Source organism: Chamaea fasciata, unplaced genomic scaffold (assembly GCF_029207755.1).
Source record: "Chamaea fasciata isolate MVZ Bird 193981 ecotype frontalis unplaced genomic scaffold, bChaFas1.0.hap1 SCAF_14, whole genome shotgun sequence".
Taxonomy (NCBI): Eukaryota; Metazoa; Chordata; class Aves; order Passeriformes; family Sylviidae; genus Chamaea; species Chamaea fasciata.
This window is the reverse complement of record NW_027094099.1, coordinates 13,902,611-13,921,606: the sequence shown is the minus strand read 5'-3', so window position 1 is coordinate 13,921,606 and position 18,996 is coordinate 13,902,611. Positions and strand designations below refer to the sequence as shown.

Sequence of the window (18,996 nt, the reverse complement as noted above, 5' to 3'; positions counted from 1 at the left end):
ACTGATTTTTTTTTGAGGGGAGTATATTGCAGCTTGTCTGGCTCTGCTTTAATTCTCCAGGCAAAATACTTTCCTCACTAAACTGTGCTTGACCTCGTCTTTAAAGTTTTTGTCACTCAGATCTTTGATTTAGATTCTTTTCATCCTCTACTTCCCAAACTCCAGTCTGCATCATGCAAGACGCCATCCCTTCTGTGGAAATGGGTGTCTGGCAGCTGCCACCTGAGCTCAGCACCATCCCCTGGCACGCTCCCTGCTGCTTCTGGGTTCTGTCATACTTCAGTGCAGACTTGTGCTCAGTCTGGTTATTATGAAGCTGATTGCTTGGCTTGCTCCTCTTAAGAGAGGCATTCTCTGGCTCATGAGATCCGTGTGATGTTAGCATAGGGCTGTTGGTGAAATGGTCACTTTTGTGCATTGACTGAAGGCAGCTTTGCCTGGAGAGGTTGGATGAGGCTGCCAGACCATCAGCAGCATCTTCCTTCAGGAGAGGCTGTTGCTTAAATTGCAGCTCTGAGGCCTTTTCTCAACCTTTCTTCCGTATTGTCTGAAACTAAAAGTGCTGGATATGGGTTCAAAGCCCTCCTCCCCTCATTATCTATTTGAACTTTACTTCTGTGATCCTGTTTTGTGGGTGTGAAAGTACTGGTAAACAATAAACAGTCTGGCTTGAAGTCTGGAGCCCTTCTCTGAAATTCTGCCCTTAACTCACCACTACTTTGCGGCATTACTTGTGAACTTTAATATGACTTGCGGAAGATGCCAGAGCTGGTACAGCTGGTAGGAGTGGGAAGGCAGGAGACAATGATCTGCTTTTGGGGAGCTGTTAGATGGCTTCCTTCTGTTTTCTGATACTGCCCAAGGAATCCTTGTATTATCACACTGAGAGTTATATTAAAATTGGGTGAAATAATGTACAAATCTTGGGCTTTGTGTTTGGGATTCATTATTTCTTGTGGTAGCTGAGGAGCTGGGAGTTCCTGGACAGACACAAGAGATGGTGTCTCATCCCCAGCATCGCTGACAGTGTTGCCTCCTCTCCTGTCAGGAGGAATAAGCAATGGAAATCTGTATTTGGGTTTAAGAGAATGAAAATACTCTTCAACTACTCTTCCACTTATGTTACCTTTAGAATGAACAAACGCATTTCCCCTGTTATTCCTCAGGATACATGCCCCTGCTGTATTTCCTGTAACAAAGTGCTGACAGTCATTTTGTTCAGCTAGAGGCAGTTCTGACACCAAAGCTGATGTGAGAGCAGTGCTCATGAAGCTGTTGGTTTCATGAAGCCAAAATTTCACACAGCCTCCCAAGTCCCCTGCACTTTGCCTGCAGTGCTTCCCATTGCTTCCAAAGGCTGTGTTGGATGTGCTCTCCCTGCAAGTGCTTGTCCTCTGCCTGGCTCAGTAAAGCAATTCCATATTGTACTTAAGTGGAAAATAAAATAACTGAATCACTGTAGCTCGATGCTGTGCAGTGCCATCAAGTGGCAGTTCTGTCACAGGACACATTTTCAGGGCTCCATGGGTTTGCATTGATGTTTCAAAGCGTTTCTTTTAAACATTACAACAGTTTCATCTGTCTGCAGTTGTGGTTGGGGGGGTTACTTCATCAGTAAGGTAATGATTGTAATGGTTTCTGTTCTCTAATGGCAAAAATGTCACTGTAAAAAGGGCCTCAGTCATTGCAGTAGCTCTAAGTACTGTAGCTGCAAAAAATTTAAAGACTGGCGAGGATATTTTGCAGCTGGCAGGAAAATGAGTGCTCTGGAACACACTGAGCTCTGTCTCTCTGAAGGTTTTGCTGTACTGTAGAGGAGGCTGAAGTACCAGGAAAAAGCCATCCTGCGGCTCTCTTCTGCTTTTAGATCTTAGTGTTCAAACATTTTTTTTTTTCCCTTTGGTTTTCTTTAAGACACCTCAAGGCTATTTGTGAAAATACTCCAGTGGTAGGAGATTGCCTCTAATAATATGTCATCATATGTACTTTATCTTCCAGGAATTGTGACTCTCTCCATCCCTCTGGTGCCAAGAGAGTAGCTGGATTTCTCTTAGTCACTGCACACATTCAGACTGTCTGCTGTTGCTCCTAAGCACTGCAATTTTGTTGTTATTGCTAGATGGGCAATTAGTAGGAAATACTATCAATCACTCAGTCAGCTGGTTATAAAATTACCTGGTTTGATTCTTAGAAGTGTAATGAAGAACAGAAGAGGCTTTAGGAGAAGGCCAGACAAGACATTCACATCAATTTGGGTGTGTTTTTCTAGGAACTGATCGAAGTAGTTTCCAAAATTTCAGAAAAAAACCCTAAAAGTAAGACCAGTACTTTTTGTAGGAACTGGATGCTACTGGAGGGGGCATTCTGCAACAAAGAAATGTCCCCCTTTCTTTTGTCTTGTCTTCGTGTTCATTGTGACATTACATGGAGACTTGCATAATTTAAAGGTTAACCCCAATGTGTTACTGCTTTTGTGTGCCTCCAACCTCCTCCTCCTCTGTACCAGAGCTGTACAGGCCTTGTGATGGAAGAGGTTTGGGGTTACTGTCACTACTTCTCTATTCAGGCCAGAAAGTGCACAATTCTTTTAGCTGATAGCCTGGCTAACACTAAACTGCCTGAATAAATGAAAATTAAACTGTTATTTTCTTTACTACACTGCCAAATCCACCAAAACAATAAAGTTCCCATCGCAGTTTTCCCCTGGATGTTCACATTTAGGACAAAAAGGTGAATGGCACTCTTCTTATCCTTTCTTTCTCCTTAAGTTTGATTTTGCTGCTAATTTTACTGTTAATTTCACCATATTTTCTTGTATGCTAAAATGATTAGACGCAACCTTGGCTGTTTGGTTTTTGTGAGGGCTGGCTGTGTGCAGCACAGGCTGGCACTGAGCTGATGCACTGTGCTGCAAAGCACGTGCAGCCCCGTGCTAAGGCAGTGGTACAGCTATATTAGCTATTAGCAGCCCAATCTAATAACCTGCCTGGCTCTGGGCAGCAGAGTGGCATGTCAAGAAGATCTCTGCATGAAGATAAATCATGTGTCTCTTTCAGCAGTAACGAGATCCTGTTACTTTGATGGATCTCTGCTGGCAGTCGGTAGAGATCTCCTCTGAGCTGTATGGATTAATATGTGTGTAATAGTTATAACAGCATCTTGACACTCAATAAAGGCTCATCTTGGAGATGATTGATTTGGAGGTTGACAGAGACATGCTCTGTCAAAGGATGTGGGCCACTAATAACGGATTTCTTGAAGCATACCCATTTCCACAGGAGTTTGTGCTGCTTTGCACTGGTTCAGAGTAGGAAATCCACCCCTTGCTCTCCTCAGACCTTTTATCTCTTTGCAAACAAATCCTGCTGCAGGATTAGACACCTGGACTGGCTTGGGCCGTGGTTGTGGCTGTGAGGTGGTGTTAATAAATCAGCCCTAACGATGCTGTCTCTGCAGACAGGCAAGTTGAGGGTGTCCATGCCGTGTTCTTTAGCACAGGTCGCACTCAGGATGGATCCATGAGGGGCAACAGCTCAGGGCTGCTTATTATAAATGTCCTTGTTTTCCCACAAATTCTTTTTTGCCCAAAGAGTCTTGAATAAATGGTTTTTTGACTCTGCACTTGTGTCAACATTTTATCCATCAGTATGCTAAACTAATCTTATTTTTGGACCAAATTCTTTTCCACCTTTGAGGAAAGAAAGTGGTGGAGAGAAGAAAGTTATTTTGTCTCTGTGTCAGTGTTTCAAGTCGTGGCTTTGTGGCTGGTATTGGAAGAGGTCACTTGGCTCAGTGCAGTGTTAATGAAATATGGAAGGTATCACCTTGGTTTGCTCTGTGGGCTGGCAGGAAAATGTGTACCATCATTCTGCTCTTCTGGTGGCCTGCGGGCAAGAGAGACTGGTCTGTGATTGTATTTTCCAAAGAATGAGAGAGTGCTTTGCAAAATCTGGCTTTCTCATCACAGAGGTACTCAGTATCTGTGCTGTTAACCTGAAACCTTTCACTGGTAAAAATAATAGCACTGCTGTTAATGTAAAAAGGAAATAAGGTTAGGTCTGGAGATTGATTTTTTTTTTTTAATTTATTTATTTTATTTAAACCACAGGAGTCATTCTTGTCTTCTTTTGTATGGGGGGGTGGGTTTTTTTTTATTAGGAAAACAACTCTGCTTCATGCTTTAAGATCAAGGAGTTTGAAGTCATTGACTACAAAAAAGGACACAATCTGCCCCAACACTTGGCAGCCTGCCATTCTGTTTATTTCTGGAGTCTTTCCCTGAAGGTTTTATCTGCAGGAGGTTGCAACACTCCACCCCAACGACATCCATCTTTGTCCCTGCTCCTGACCCAGGTCACTGCCTTTATCATGGGGGATATCTCCAGGTGAGGAGGGATTTCTAGAGCTGCTCATGTTCAGACAGATTTCACAGCCCTACCTTTGTTCCTAGGGCCTGGAGTTCTGCAGAATGAACTGTGTTTGATGTGATTTTTTTTTTTTCCTTCCCCACTAAGTGCTCTCGGAGTCAATCCATAGTGGCGAAATTGAGGATGTCTGTAATGATTGCTGTTATCTCCCTGTAACAGATATCTCTGACCTCCTCCCATGGTCCCTTCCTTTTCTATCCATGTGCTGGGAGCTTGCAGGCTAAATGGCCACATCTGGAAAAGGGGATGGATGTTCCAGGCTAAGGCACTGAGATCCACTGACAAATTTTCCCCATGCCAGGAGGAAAGGGGACTCAGCTGGGTGTTTTGGAGGTAGAATCCATCCCCAGATTCTGCCCCTCAAGTGTGAGCTGTTTCATCTGTTAACCTGAGAATAGCAGCCTGGAAGAGTTTCCTGGATGTAAGTTATTTTCTTGCCATGGAAGATGAGCATCCTGTGGTTTTTGGAGCCCGCAGTGATAGTGCTGTGTCACAGCTGACTGGCTGGAACACTTACTCAGACCTGGAAAAACTGGGATCTAAGCCTTTCTCAATCAAAAGGGTTATTCCAGGAGATGAGAGCACTGTCATGTTGCTCTAAAAATAGTTGCCCAAAGCCCCATTTCCTTTTGCAGTCAGGAGCCTGTGTGGCTGTGCGTGGTTTTGTTCTGCACGGAGATGTCCGTGTGTCCTTTCCAGATGTCGTTCTCCGCCGGTTTAAGCACAAGTTTGCACCAACCCAAAGTAACCTTAGATGGGAGGGTTCTTCCAGGATACTCAGCTGAGCCATGGGAACTGTCTGGGAATAAAAGTTTAGCTGCTGATCTTGTTGTGTACTGACAGAGGTAGATGGTAATGGATCATCGAGCATCTAAACAATTATATTGGTTTTTTCCTTGTTTGGTGATTTTTGTTACATTTTATTAAGGTGCCTTGCAGTTGCCTTTTCCGTGCTCCAGCTGCTCTCAGACTCCTCTGCAGTTCTCAGTTTGAGGTGGAATTGTCTCAGCTTTCCCTTTGACTTTGTCTAGCTTAATTATTGTCAGTGCTGCACACTTTCCAAAGAAAACGTCATGTGATTGAAAAGCCAGCTGTTCCGTTAAAAGCCATTTGGATGGAAAGTGCTCGGTGTGTTTGGACCACGATTCCCATTTCATTGATGGGGAAACCCAAAGCACAGGGATGTGAGAGGACTTGCCTGGTGCTGGAATTACAGCCCGATCCTGGGTGCTCTGGGTCAAGTAGTGGCTGGGGTAGCAGCAAGTCCAGCTCCATCTAAAAATGAATAAATAAAGGTACCAATGAGCCTGAACTGAAGGAGGAGGAAGAAGAAACCACAGCTGTGATTTTGTGCCATGCTGGGTGCAGTGAAGCTTTCCGGGGAGCTGTTTAGGGCTTCCCAAAGGGGAAGAAACAAAAATGCAATAAAGCAGTGACTCAACAAGGGCCTGATTCATGTTATGAGTAGCGGAAACAAAGCAAAACTTGTTGCAATGACAGGTTACATTTACTCATCTAATCCAGCCTCTTTAATAAAGCATCATAACCCCAAAATCCACAACAGTGCCTAGAAGGAAACACCTTGGGAGAAAAGCTTTCTTTCCTTCATGTGGATCTCCAACCCATCTAACCCATGGACTTCCCGTTCAGTAGGTTTTTGCTGCATGAGAAAGCAGCCACAGTTTGCTGTCAATGGTCAGCAGCAATTTTTGCATTTTGCTTTTCTGGGTAGAACGAATTAATGATTACTGGTTGTTGGTGTTTTCTCATTAAAAGCAGAATGTTAAAGTAACACGTGAGTGCTGCAGTATTGCCCTCTAACATTTAATTTTCATAAGTATTTTTAGATTCTGTGTATGGAGATCAGAGTGGGTGGTTAGTGGCTTAAGTAATGTTCTTTAAAATTCCCGGTATGAGCCATGGGGGGAAAACCCAGCTTAGAAGTCAAATCCTTCAGCTACAAAAATACAGCTTCCCTTTTTTTTTTTTTTTCTTGTTTGCTTTCAGAAATGTTAAAATTTATTAGCATGTTAAGAATATTTTTTTCCCTTTTTCAGTCCATTGTTGACAATAGTACCTGTTTCTGGTAGAGCTGATATCCCTTGGGGAACTTTCCCCACTGCCAACTAGACTCATGGTTTTCATCTTGAAGCCTAGAAGTCTGCAATTGGCAGAGCTGTTTTCATGGTCCCAAATGATGACCAATTCCCCCAGACCAGACAGATTTCCAGAGCTTGAAGTGGAAAAGAAAGATGTCTTTATATGCTTACAACAATTATTTATTTATGGAAGGTGGATAGTATTTTTGAGGTGATAACATAAGTGATCTTAATTCTTTTGAGCTTAAAGATTTTGTTCACTTTATTACCACTTCCAAATATTGCTGAGGTAATTATTAAAAAAAAAAAAAGCCTTTGAACATAAACAGTCCATTTTAACAGGCTTACTTGAAGTTGTTTGTGCTTTGCCTACACACAATCCACATGCGTTTAACTGCAGTGCTGGAAAAACTGCTACCTAAAAAGGTGGATTTGTGCTAATGCCAGCAAGTTGTGCTGACAAACAGGTGCCTTGTCTAGGTGGTTTTGAGGTTTAGTTATAATGACAGCATTTAAATCTTTTTAGAGATAATTGTATTTCTGCTGCCTTAACTAAGCCAAAACTTCATAGATGGGCCGCTCTAAAATCCCTTTCTGTGTTGTTTTCTAGTTTAAAGCTCAAGGTCAGGCTTGGCTTTTCCCAGTGCACCTGTCCCATGGGGAGGCAGACCTGCTTTCTCCCTTTGGTTTGGAAAAGGGAACAGAGGGAAGAGCCCCATCCACCTTCTTTGCATCCCGTTACATCTGAGACCAGGGATTTTTCAGATCCAAACAAGGGACAGGGTGGCCTCTTTCATGAATGGACCGAGATGGAATGTTTTCATTTCCAATGGGCTTTAAGCCAAGTAAATATTAGTCGATCCAAACTAGTTTTGAAATTAAATTATTCTTATTTGTTGGAGCATTCCAGAGAATGGCTTTGATCTGTCTGTACTTTCACCGAAGGGATATTGGCAGGCTGGCCTCCCATTTCTAGCCATTTGGGATGAAAGAAGGGTTATAATAACCACCTTGTGTGGCAGTGATACTGAACAGATGACATTTTTTGGACAATATTAAATGAATAAAGGTAAACATACTTCAGTTAAAATGTTTTTGGAGGCTGAATGCAATAGGGCTGTTGGAAAATCTTCTATGTGGGCTGGAGGAATTTGGCTGCATTTGTAACTGATTTTCTTTAACTCCAAAAGTCTTGGGAAGAGAGGGGTTTGTTCTGTGCATTATTTCCTTTCCAAATAAATACATTGTTTGAATAACTTAAAAATCAAATTAAAATTGGCAGTGAACAATGAAATTGTCAGTAACTGGGAGGTAGAGAGGTGTGTTGAAGGAGTATCTTTTGTTTCTGGGATCTGAGATCACATCAGTGACTTGTACCAGGCACAGTGGCTGAGTTAGTTCAGGTGACACCTGTAAGTAGATTGAACCACAGAGCAGTTAAGTGGCACATTATCAGTTTTACCAAAGATATTTGGAGACAATTTAAAAATTAGAGTTAAAAAATCCTATGAATAAGATGCTCAGTGTTCCACAGTCTTTGCTGATGGATCCTCCAGAAGAGGTGGGAGCAGGGTGGTGGAGACCTTCCCACCGTGAAGTGCTGCTTAGACACTGCTGAAGAACCTTTTAAATTGATACTAGCTGATGATAATTTGTACTCTCTGTAGACTTAAACAATAACTGAAATGAACTGAATTAAAATCTAAGGAGTGGAACAAGTTGGTTGGAAAGATCTGCTAGAGATCACTGGTCTGACCACTTTCCACCTTCAAAATTAGGTCAGGTATCTTAATAAGGTCAGCTATAGGTTTAAGTTCCAGCTTGGATTTCAGGTTATGTGGGACCTCTGGTGCTGAGGTTTCTTACATGTATTTACTACGTTTTCTGTAAGTAATTAAATATACAAATTGTCATTTGCAATATTAAATTGCTTTTCCTAGAATGTTAGTAGTTTGCGTGGATAGACAGGTGTTTTCTCACAAAAACTCTATGTCAAATTGCTTTGATTTTACAAAAATTAGGCTAGCGGTACTTGATTTCTGAGTTAAATAATAACCTCTTTAACAGATACCATGTTAAACACTCAGTGCTGTTGGTGACTATTCTGAAGTGTCACCGGCATTTCAGATCTGTTGAAGTACTTTGTATGTTCATGCTTTAAGGGAGAAACGGTTTGAACAAAGACAGATATTAAAAAAAAGCACAAAGGGTTTGCAGGTTAAAACTCAAGTTTTTGGTTTTTTTTTTTAACATCAGCTCAAATCTGGATCCATTTGCTTGAAATGGAATATTTAGTTTTCAACTCAGCATGTGAACTGGTCATGCTTGAATTTAAAGCCTGATTTATTTCTTTTTGCACCTGTTTTTATTTTAACACTGACTCTATACAAGATAGACTTCTGCTGCATGGTTCTTTCCTCCCCAGCTGGAAGTCTGGTCTGATACTATCGCGTGAGACCTTCCTAAAATTTACATTTGTAACTCTACAACCTCTGAAAATGCAAAATGCGCTCACTGCTCCATTAGGTTGTTTTTTGGGGTTTTTTTTGAATTTATGGTTTTCTTTCCTGTGTTACAGCACTGACCCACATATTTGATTTTAAGACCAGCAGCTGGCTGTGTACTTGCCCCGGAAAATCTTGTTTGTATAAAACAAGGTACAGTCCTGCCCCTGGCTAGAGGTACCAGATGGGCTGGATCAGGGGAGAACTGGACATAAACTTGGAGGAGGAAGAGTAAAAGGAGCTGAGGGAGAGAAGAGGGAGACATGAGGCAGAGCGTGGGAAGCGATGCTAACACGGGACGGATGTGCGGGAGGGCCTGGAAGTCTGGGAATTTTCTACAATAGTGGTATTTGTCAAAGAGAAGGGATGAACTCACTGATCTTAAGGGGGAGGTTTTAGAGGGAATGACATGTGTGTTCTCTTGAATATGCAAATCAGAATTACATAATCTGCAATAACAATAATAATAATAAAATCTTTTCCAGATTTGCAGCTGTGACCATATGCTCGGTGGGGTGGTGGCAGAGAGCTGGCAGCCACAGCTGTAGAGTAAAACTGGGGCATCCACCTGGTTCTGATCTCGACAGAAAAGGGACAGAAGGTCACATCACAGACTCTTGTTCTCAGTGTCTCATAGTTTATATAATTTTTTCAGGCTAATAAAGTATGGGGAGACCCCAGAGGCATTTAAAAGTTGTGTAGTAGATGTGGCACTTGAGGACATGGTTTAGTGATGGCTTGGCTGTGCTGGATTAACAGTTGGACCTGATTGATCTTGGAGGTCTTTTCCTGCCTAAATGAGTCTTAGGATTTTTTCATCAAATGAAAATGCTTCACTTAGTTCTGCAGTAACTGGAAACCATCCTCTTTCCTTGCTTTCCCTTCCTCATAGAATACTGAAATTGGTTCATATTGCCCCTGTTCCTTTCTGTGCAGACGTAGGAATTTCAGGTGTATTTACTGTACCCTCTGCTGGGTTAACTGTGATAACCTTGTGCACCTTTTATAAATATAATTTTCCCTGAGAGCAAAGATGAGCTAAATGATAAAATATGCTGAGGTACTGAAGTAAACTCTCTGTAATACTAGGCAGGAGAGTTTAACCAACAGATCATGAGAGGTTTTTTCCCTCAAGGCTTGAAGAACTGCTGTATTGGCTAACACACAGAGCTTTTCACCAAAGCATGAGCTTACAGATGAGTGAGAAGAGCTACCACTGCCTGTACCACCACAATTACTGTTTCTTTGTAAGGGAGGTGGGAAAAAATTCTCAGTGGATATGAAACTTTGGTATCTTTGTGTATTTACGGACTGTGGATGAGAGATGTGTTCAATGATCAAGTTGGATCTGTGGTTGCAGTGCTGGCTTGGACAAGGGAAATGTGAGCACTCAAGCAGGAATTAGGACATTTTTTCAAATTTCTGAAGGTAGAGGGAATTTTTAGACCAGTATCTAATTTCTGGTGTTTTAGCTGTGCATAAATGATGGTATGTCTATATATATATGTGTGTGTCTGTGTGTGTGTAGAAAAGCCTCTGTGTGGGGTGTGCACATTTTTTTCAGATTTGTTTTGATTTCACTGTATTAAGTTGTTATTTTGAATATACCCTGGAGATTTCTACATGTCTCTTCCTAGAGCTGCATTCAGCCTAATTCCTAAATGTTGGCTGGCTTTGATGCTAAGGTTGCCTTGCATATCTGAGTCCTGTGAAAGGCGTGTATGAATGCAGAGTGTGAATCTTGTAGGAAGAGTAGTTTTATTTTAGATGATGCAGTTCTTGTTAATGTAAATCTAACCTTATTTCTTATTTTTTTCCTAGGGTGACTCTGTTATTACAGTGCAGCTGAGTGAGGAAGATAAAGTTGAAGATGATGTAGTTTTTTATTTGGTCTTCACTGGATCGACTGTCCAACACTGCACAAGCACGAGAAAGATTAATCCTGGGAGTCTGGAGACAATTTCTCCTGGTAAACAATTGCCTTTCTTTGCATATCAGTGTATCAGTCTGTGAAATTTGGTTACTACAAGTGAACTGGAATGTAATGCTGTTTCCTTGGCTGTCTTTTTCCTCATTTACACATTCACAAGGAGTGATACACATGGTTTGCATGACTGCTTTTGCCTTTTAAAAACCTCTTTCTTGATTTTGCTAGAATTACATTTGAGATTACAATTACTTAATATGTAGCTATGACATGATATTGTAGAAAGCTCACAGTCACATACACATAGTAAAAAGCTTTTAAATGCAGGAGAGATGGTGGAAGATAAATTTGTGAGGTTACAGATGCTATTGCCCAGATGGTGGATAGGAAGTCTTACTACACTTATCATCTGCTTGACTCGGTGAGGTTCATTGCTGTCTTCCAGGTGAAATACAACCCTTTCCCCTAAATGTTGTTAAGCTCAGAGCTTTCACAGCATTTCTGGAGCACTTGCAGAAAAGGTGATGTGCTGCTCAGTGCCATCTCTCCATGGCTGGTTCAGATGAGGTGGGTTTCCACATGAAAGCCCACCACTGTTTTCACATGAAAGCCCACCACTGTTTTTATCCTTTGTGCCACCAACAAAACAAACCAAAACAAAACAAATCAGCATTTCCCTTTGGTGACTTCAGGACCGTGGGAATGAGCATGTTCCAGGCTGCAGTCTCCACCATTAACCTTTCATTCTGACTTGTTGCTATGCAGCACATTGCTACCAGTGTGAGAAAAACGCCTGACATTGCCACTACACACCGTGTAACTGAGGCCATCAAGTATTTTTTCCTGGGTTTGTCTTTTCACCTACCTCCTAAGTATTGTTTTGTGAGAGATGCACATGGATTAAAATTCGGAGTTTTTTTTCTCTTGGGAATGAGTGGCTAAAAGTTGGGCACTCAGTTTTGTTTTTTTTTTTTTTTTGCATTTCCTCCTCTTTTTGTGCTGTTCATGTTGTTCGGTTGGCTTGGGAAAAGAAGTTGCTTTTTATGGCTACTGATGACTGGAGCCCCGTGCAATCAATTAGATTAATGCTTATTTTCTCCCAGAAGAGCAAAGAGGGGGTGACTCCTTCCCTGCTTTTGTGTGGTGGGCGTGGGGCTCTGCCAGCCCTGCTTGCAATGACTTCACCTCTCCCTCAGGGCCGTGGCTGCTGTGCCAAGAAAGGAACTGAAAAGCTTCAGTGTTCCCTTCAGCCCATGTGGGAACCAGCGTGCTGGATGGGATTTCCGGGCAGGAATGATGCTTTCCCATCGCTGTTGTCCTTTCCTTGCAGCGCTGGTGGACGTGGCCAAGGGTGGTGGCTGCCAGGTGGTACCACAGTGATGCTCTGGGCACTGCCAGCCCCAGATATAACTGAGTCACTGGGGAGGGCTCCCTGCAGCTCGTTTTGTTGCTGTTAGTGGGAAATCTGACGCAGTTGATGATTCAAAAGGAAAAGAGGGAATTTCTTTCAATTGTTCTTTTAGCAATAGCGGATTGTTTTGTTGTATTGTTGTTTGTTTTTTTTAAGCTGTATAGTCATGATCTTGTGGTGTGTGAAACGAGCCGGGGATGGGTGCTGTCCCAAAAGACAGCTTGTTTCAGACACAGTTTTAAGGGACCTTTCAGAAAGGTAGTCTTATTCCTGCACTGTCCAGGGGCTGTGGTGCAAGGAAGAGGTGACATCTCAGATGTAAAGTAGCCATGTGGATAACACCCTCATCTGTGCTCACACCTCCTTTTGGTGAGGCTGCCTAAGGAAAAAACACTTCAGTGGTGAAGAGGTTGTTGGAGAAAGGCAAAGCAAGAAATGGGAAAAGCTGATTTTTTTCATACCCTCTGCTGACACCCATGGATTTGTCCAATGTTGTTTCAGCACTGACTACACTGAATTCAGTGGAAGTATGACTTATTTCAGTGCAGCTCTTCCTTCTCCTCCTCCTTCCTGGACGCACAGTGAATCTGTAATCATGTGTTTACTCCGTATATTCCACAGTTGCCTTGGCGATGGCTGTGGTGACTCACAATGTTATTTGACCTCGAAGGGATTAGCCATGAACAACACACAGTGTGTGTGAGACCAGCCCTTGTTCAAACACCCAGCCCCGGGCACTTAGCAAGTGCTCTGCAAGGAAACTCCTGCAGACAGCTCTTCTAGCCAAAATCGCATCCTTTACTTCCAGCTCCGAGCATCTTTCATTTGTTCCTGTGATGCAGGGAGTGTTGCACATCCCTACGAGCACAGCAGCTCCTCTGGGACGGCTCAGGTGGATTAAGGAAGGGCTGATTCACACAGGAGCCTCTCTGCCTTCCTTGAATCCTCTCTGCATCCCTTCTGGACTCATTGCCTCATTCTTGCCCCAAGTCCTCAGAATTTCTTGTGGTCCCCAGGAGATTTCAGGTGAAGTCCATCAGTGGCTGAGGTGAAAGGGGTGACTGTAATTCTGTTAAAACTTAAGTGAAAACAAGCCCAGATTTGTAATTTTTGTTTCTTGACTTTTTCAGTGGGTTAAAAGACAGAAAAAATGATTTCATTACATTTGCTGCCAAAATTAATCAGAATGTTTTAGCAAAGCTTTCAAAGAAAATCACATTTAAAAAGAAATCTTAACAACATAAAGTTGTTCTAGGTGAAAAATTAGAGAAAATGGAATGGAAATATAAGCTGTCAAAATACCTCATAAATGCTCATTGTATGCGAAAATTCTCTATATCCTGAAAGACTTTACCTAAATAAAAGCTTATCACTGCAGAATTAAATGACTGCTTCATCTTATATAATTGCTTGAGCAATCTGCCTCTTTCCTATGCTTTTTTATATCATCAACCTCAAACACTGAATATATATAGTCCATACTACTATATACATTATATATATATAAAAGTTCAAATGTGAGCTTTTATTTCTGTACATAATAAAAGAAAGGACTTCTGATTGTACATTTATGTGAGCAGCCTTATTTTAGCTGAAAATGTGGATGAAGACAGATTCATCACTTCTTCAAACTACAGAATACTTACCTGTTTTAATGCACTTGCTCTGAAGAATGGGATGGATTATTTATCCTGCCCTGCTGTTGGCTGTGTTAATTTAAGGAAAGTAATTTCCCCTTGTAAGAAATAGATTCACATCTGAGCTGATCAGTCATAACTTCAAGTGTCAAAATTAGCTACTGAGATTCAGGAGCTAGCCAGGAGATGATGTTTTGTATGCTTTCAGTAGCTCTTTTGCCAGCCTAAGGACACACCAAGTTACATCATCCAAGGAAGCTTTTGTTTGCCTCAGTAAAAAGCTACCAAAACCTTATTTAACTGTTGGCTTTACTGTCACTTTTACACTTCTTCTATTTCTAATTAATCTGACTGAAATTCTCCTTAATGGAAAGAGTTTTCCTCAGTACCGGAGGCTCTGTGTAGTTCTACAGTCCACTTTCAAGCATTGTTTTATCAGACGCAGCATTAAGGCAGGTGGAGGTGTGATGCTGCTCCAGCGGGGATCTCAGTGCAAAAGCTCACTCACTGCAGTTTGGGTGTTAAGAAAGCATCAAAAGTCTGAGCAGGGAAGGAAGCAGAGAAACAATACCATCTCTGCTGCTGTGGTTAAACTGTTGTTGGCTGCCGAATTTATGCTGTTGGGGATGGATGTGTCTTCTTAGGTCACAGATGCTGGTCCTACTGGTTTGGTTATTAACTGAGCTTTTCAGCAAGTCCTTATTCCTACAGCAGCTGAGACTGCTGTAATCTTAATGCATTTTTTTCTTCCCACCATCTCTGCAGGGTAGGGAGGCTGAGGCCAAGCAGATTGTATGTGGTAGTGAAGGAAATCTGTGTAAAGCAGGGAAGCGAAACATTCATTGCAAGACAGCAGCCTCATCTCCTGCCTTTCTGCTAGAGCAGCTTTTTTCCCACTGGGAAAAAAAACCAACCCAATAATAAAAATGCTCAAATCATGATCTGGCAAACAAACCAGCAGGAGGAATGACCTCATCACTGTCCACACAAGTCAAAAGTCCCAACCACAATTTGCCATGGCCGGTGGAGGCCTCTGAGCATTGGGAAGCTCTTGGGGAGATCTGGGGAAATTTTCTTGCAGGAGCTGATGTTCTGGGAGCTCCAGTATTTGTTTGGTGCATTTATTGCAATCGTTGGCATGCCATCACCATAGCAGCTGTAGGATTGGACATGTATTTTGCTTTGCTTTGAACGACTGATGGTCTGGAAAGTGTGGGAGACACGGGGGAAGTTTGAAATGAAATTTCAAACAGGGAGAGACAGTCCAGAAATCCAGAGCTGCAGCAGCTCCTGATCAAATAAGTGAAGGGTAAGAAACACCCTGTCCGTGAGCCAGGTCACCAAAGCAAGAAGTAAATTTTGGGAGGTGTAATTGCCTTGGTGAGTACTGTTGCAATGTGTTGTATCATTCCCAGCTCCTTAATACCAAAATCGCTTTTCTCGTGTTTGTTGAACTCAAAAGGTGCAGGATTCTTGTGTGTGTTTCAAAGGGGAGGAGAATGAAAACTGGAAGTAGTAAAAGGTCTGAGAGACTGTCTGTCTGCTGCTAGCTGCCTGCCAGCAGTTTCCACAGGGCTGACACATTCCCGTTGACTCACTCTGAGCTTTCTCTCCATCCTTAAGCTAAGGCAGAGAAGCAGTTCAGTCTTTAACTTGCTCTTATTTCCATAGCTCTCAGAGTTGTTGTTTTTGGGGTTTTTTTCCTCCTTCCTTTCTTTCTGCTAGTTAAAATGATAGAAAAAAATTAATTTCAGTTAGCTTGGAAATATCTTCATTTCAAACTTTTCATTTGCTGTGAAATCCTTTACATATGGTCATGCTTTATTCACTTCTACCACAGACTGTGTTTTCCCCTAAGAAACAACTCTTCATAGAAAAAGCTGTATTTCATGAATTACAATCTTTGTACTGGTAGACCAGAAGGGTAAACAAGTTGCATAACAAATGGCCACTTGGCAATACCAGTTGTGGAATTGAGAATACTCTTAATTATGAAACAAAAAACCCCTTAAAATAGACTAAAACAGCATAGCCAAGAAGACTTTTTGCAGTTTATCCTCTTCAGTGTATTTAATTGCTTAAGGCAGTGTAATTAAAAGGAAGTGATTCCAGGACTAGATGACATCAGTCGCAGGAAAAAGTGATTGAATCTGTGTTGAAATTATTTAAGATGTAATGTGTGGGGTCTAACACTTCTCTAGGTCTTGAAGGCATCTGCAGTGTGTAAAGGCCTTTAAAAAAATCTTTACCCACTCTTCAATCTCTTTCACCTTTCCAGTGAAAGGCTTGAAAGGAAAAGTAGAGTCTCCTGTCCATTGCTGGTTCTCTGCCTGTGTATTTCACAAGGCTTCCTGTGTTGCAAGAGTGAATACAGTAACTGTGTACATTTCACAAATGCACTTCAAAGACAGGCTCTGATTTTCTGAACTAGAACTCAGGTTTTCTGAAGCAGAAAAGAAGCACTTTTTGGATGGTCTCAGGAGATCCATTGGCTTCCTTATCCACAAGTCACCATATGGCAACATCTCTTGGATGCAAATCTGAGATCTTCATGAGGTTCACATTGGTTTTCCTGGTTTTCATGTCCTTAAATCTCTCTGTAAGACCTCTTTCAACCCAGCTCCACCACGGTGGAGGATGCAGTTAGTCTTTAGTCACCTACCAAGCAAACCCAAACATGTGCTTCCAGCTGGGCTTTAAATAGCTGCCCAGGCTGGGGGCCCATTGTTTGATAGCTCCAATGTGAATTCTGAAAATAGGAGGTTTGGACAGGATTTCCACTTTTGGAGGAGTAGGAAATGAAATCATCTTTTAATAAAGCTCTGTTTAGGGGTGTTTTGTCTCCATGCAGGCCTTGTTAAACAACAAAAAGTCTGGAGGGTTCAGCTGCTGCCCTTTTAACTGCACCCCAGATCACAGGCACAGGTAGCAATTAGATGGACAGGTCTGAGCTGTACATTAACTTAGCTGCTAATGGCTTGCAGCTGAGAAATCTCCCCCCATTCTCCTGCTCATTGATCTGCATCAGTACCCCGTGGAGGAAGCAGTGCTATCATGCTGATGCATCTCATCTCTTCAGGGATAAGAACAGACAGACCAGAGCACCATATCTTCATTTTTCATTCTCGTGTTTTCCCCAGAGCAAGCTTCATTAAGTGTCCCCATTCATTTCCAGTAAGGAATTCTTCAGTTCAAGAGCAGTTGTCTAATTTAAAATAGTTTTTAAAGCATAGTTTGATGTGTGGATGAGGAATTCTCTTTATAGCAGCAGAATTAGGCGCTGTACCCATCCCTGTGTAGACTGAAATAGTTTTTTAATTTCTGTATTTTTCCTGCAATATGTTGGTATTTCTGAAAACAGCTCCAAGCTGTTAGATAAAAATGGATTGTCAGGTCTGTCACTTTCTCTTCTAGGCTGCATTCAATATCTGGGGAAGTTTCAGTAGGATCCTTGCTGGCCACAGGTCAGAACATGGTCTTTTTAGCACCCTCCCTTGTGTTGCGTTTTGCAGCTGGTGTTTAACACATGCTCCATGCAAGGGAACTCTGTGTACGTCCACGATGTGCTGCTTTAAGGCGACCATATGTCTTGACTGAGCTTTCTGCAGTTGTCTTGATGGAGGAGCCTTTGCTGTCCCACAGCAGAGTTGTTTGGCCTTGTGACAAGGAAGTGACTGTCCCAATTGGTTTGTCTGTAGCTGCTCATGGGCCATTTTTGCCTGCTGCTTCAATCCTGAAAGTCCGCTGGCAGAGTAGTCGTATTCTAGGTTATTCTGCAGATGGGATTCTTATGGGAATAGGCGGAAAATATTTTTTAAAAATTGAATCAAAGGTTTAGCTGTCCTCATGCTATTAAGGGAGCTTTTATTGTGTTTGTTTTTTTTTAAACTCTGCATTCTAGCAACCTTCCACTGCTCTGCAGCAGGGAGAGCCCAGCTCGCCGGATTTGAGTCAGCTCCTGTGGGCTGACACAGTCCTCTCACAATGTGCATAGAGATCACTGCTTTTGTGGAGGCTGGAAACAAAATTAATGTCTTACCTGCTCTGTATTTGATGTCCTTGGGTAGATCAGCAAAGCAAAGAAGGTGTAGGGGGCAGCATGTAGAGGTCTAAATGGCCTTAAAGGCAAGTTCCCCCAAAGTTGTATCATCACCCCCACTTCTCCCTTGAACATTTGGGGCTTTTACTGTGAGGATGAGAGGAATCTCTGAATGGGTTTCATCTGAGCAGCTGAGTTCTAGCACAGTAATTATTAGAATGCCCATGCAGTATTTTCAAGAGCAGTAGAAGTTGTTCTTCCTACCCCTGCTCTTCAAAACAACAAAACTGGTAAATATATTCCTTCAGCTTTCATGTCATCCCCTTGCTAATAGGTAACCTGGTGTTGGAAGGAAAGAAGTTTTCTCACCTTTTAGCTCCAGAGCATCCTGGTTGTAATGAGCAGTTGCAGCAACATCCATGTGTGTTTTCCTCCCCTTCTCCACCTGCCTTCGATACCTTTCCAGCTGCGTTTGCTCTCCTTAGGAAGCCGCAGCCTCATCTCTGACAATTTTGGTGTTACCCGCAGCATTCTAATAGCAGTTTTGACCTTTCAATTAACTTCAGGATTGCTTCTTTCAGCAGACGGAATCTGTACACATGCCAAAAGCCGCAGAACAGATTTCAGTGAGGTTGGCTGAAAGACCATGAAGATTAGGGACATATTTTCCCTTTTGTCAGGGAAATCAACAGCGAAAGGCCCCAACAGAAGAAGGAAACTTTCCCACTAACCACAAATAGGGGCTTAAATTGAATTTTCAAGCCTTTAAAAATAAATCGTCATTTTGTATTTAATTAAGCAGTGTTTCATGAATGTGGTAGTATGCTGAGGTCATGGGCAAAAAGAAGCTTTTCCAGTAATTAGTGCAGGGTCCATGCTGTTCTGGCAAAAACAGCCCTGACGTCAGTCTGAGGCTGGAACAAGAAACTGTGCCACACAGTGAACTTGAAAC

At 42.2% G+C, this 18,996-nt stretch overlaps 1 protein-coding gene across 1 annotated transcript in view; it reads left to right on the top strand.

Annotated features, from left to right (window-relative positions):
• LOC136297076 (A-kinase anchor protein 13-like) overlaps positions 1–18,996 on the top strand; it is a 45,551-nt gene that overhangs the window by 16,732 nt on the left and 9,823 nt on the right. Inside the window, exon 3 of the mRNA XM_066196723.1 lies at positions 10,852–10,999. Within this exon, the coding sequence (XP_066052820.1) occupies positions 10,852–10,999 (148 nt within the window). The remainder of the gene's footprint in view (positions 1–10,851; positions 11,000–18,996) is intronic.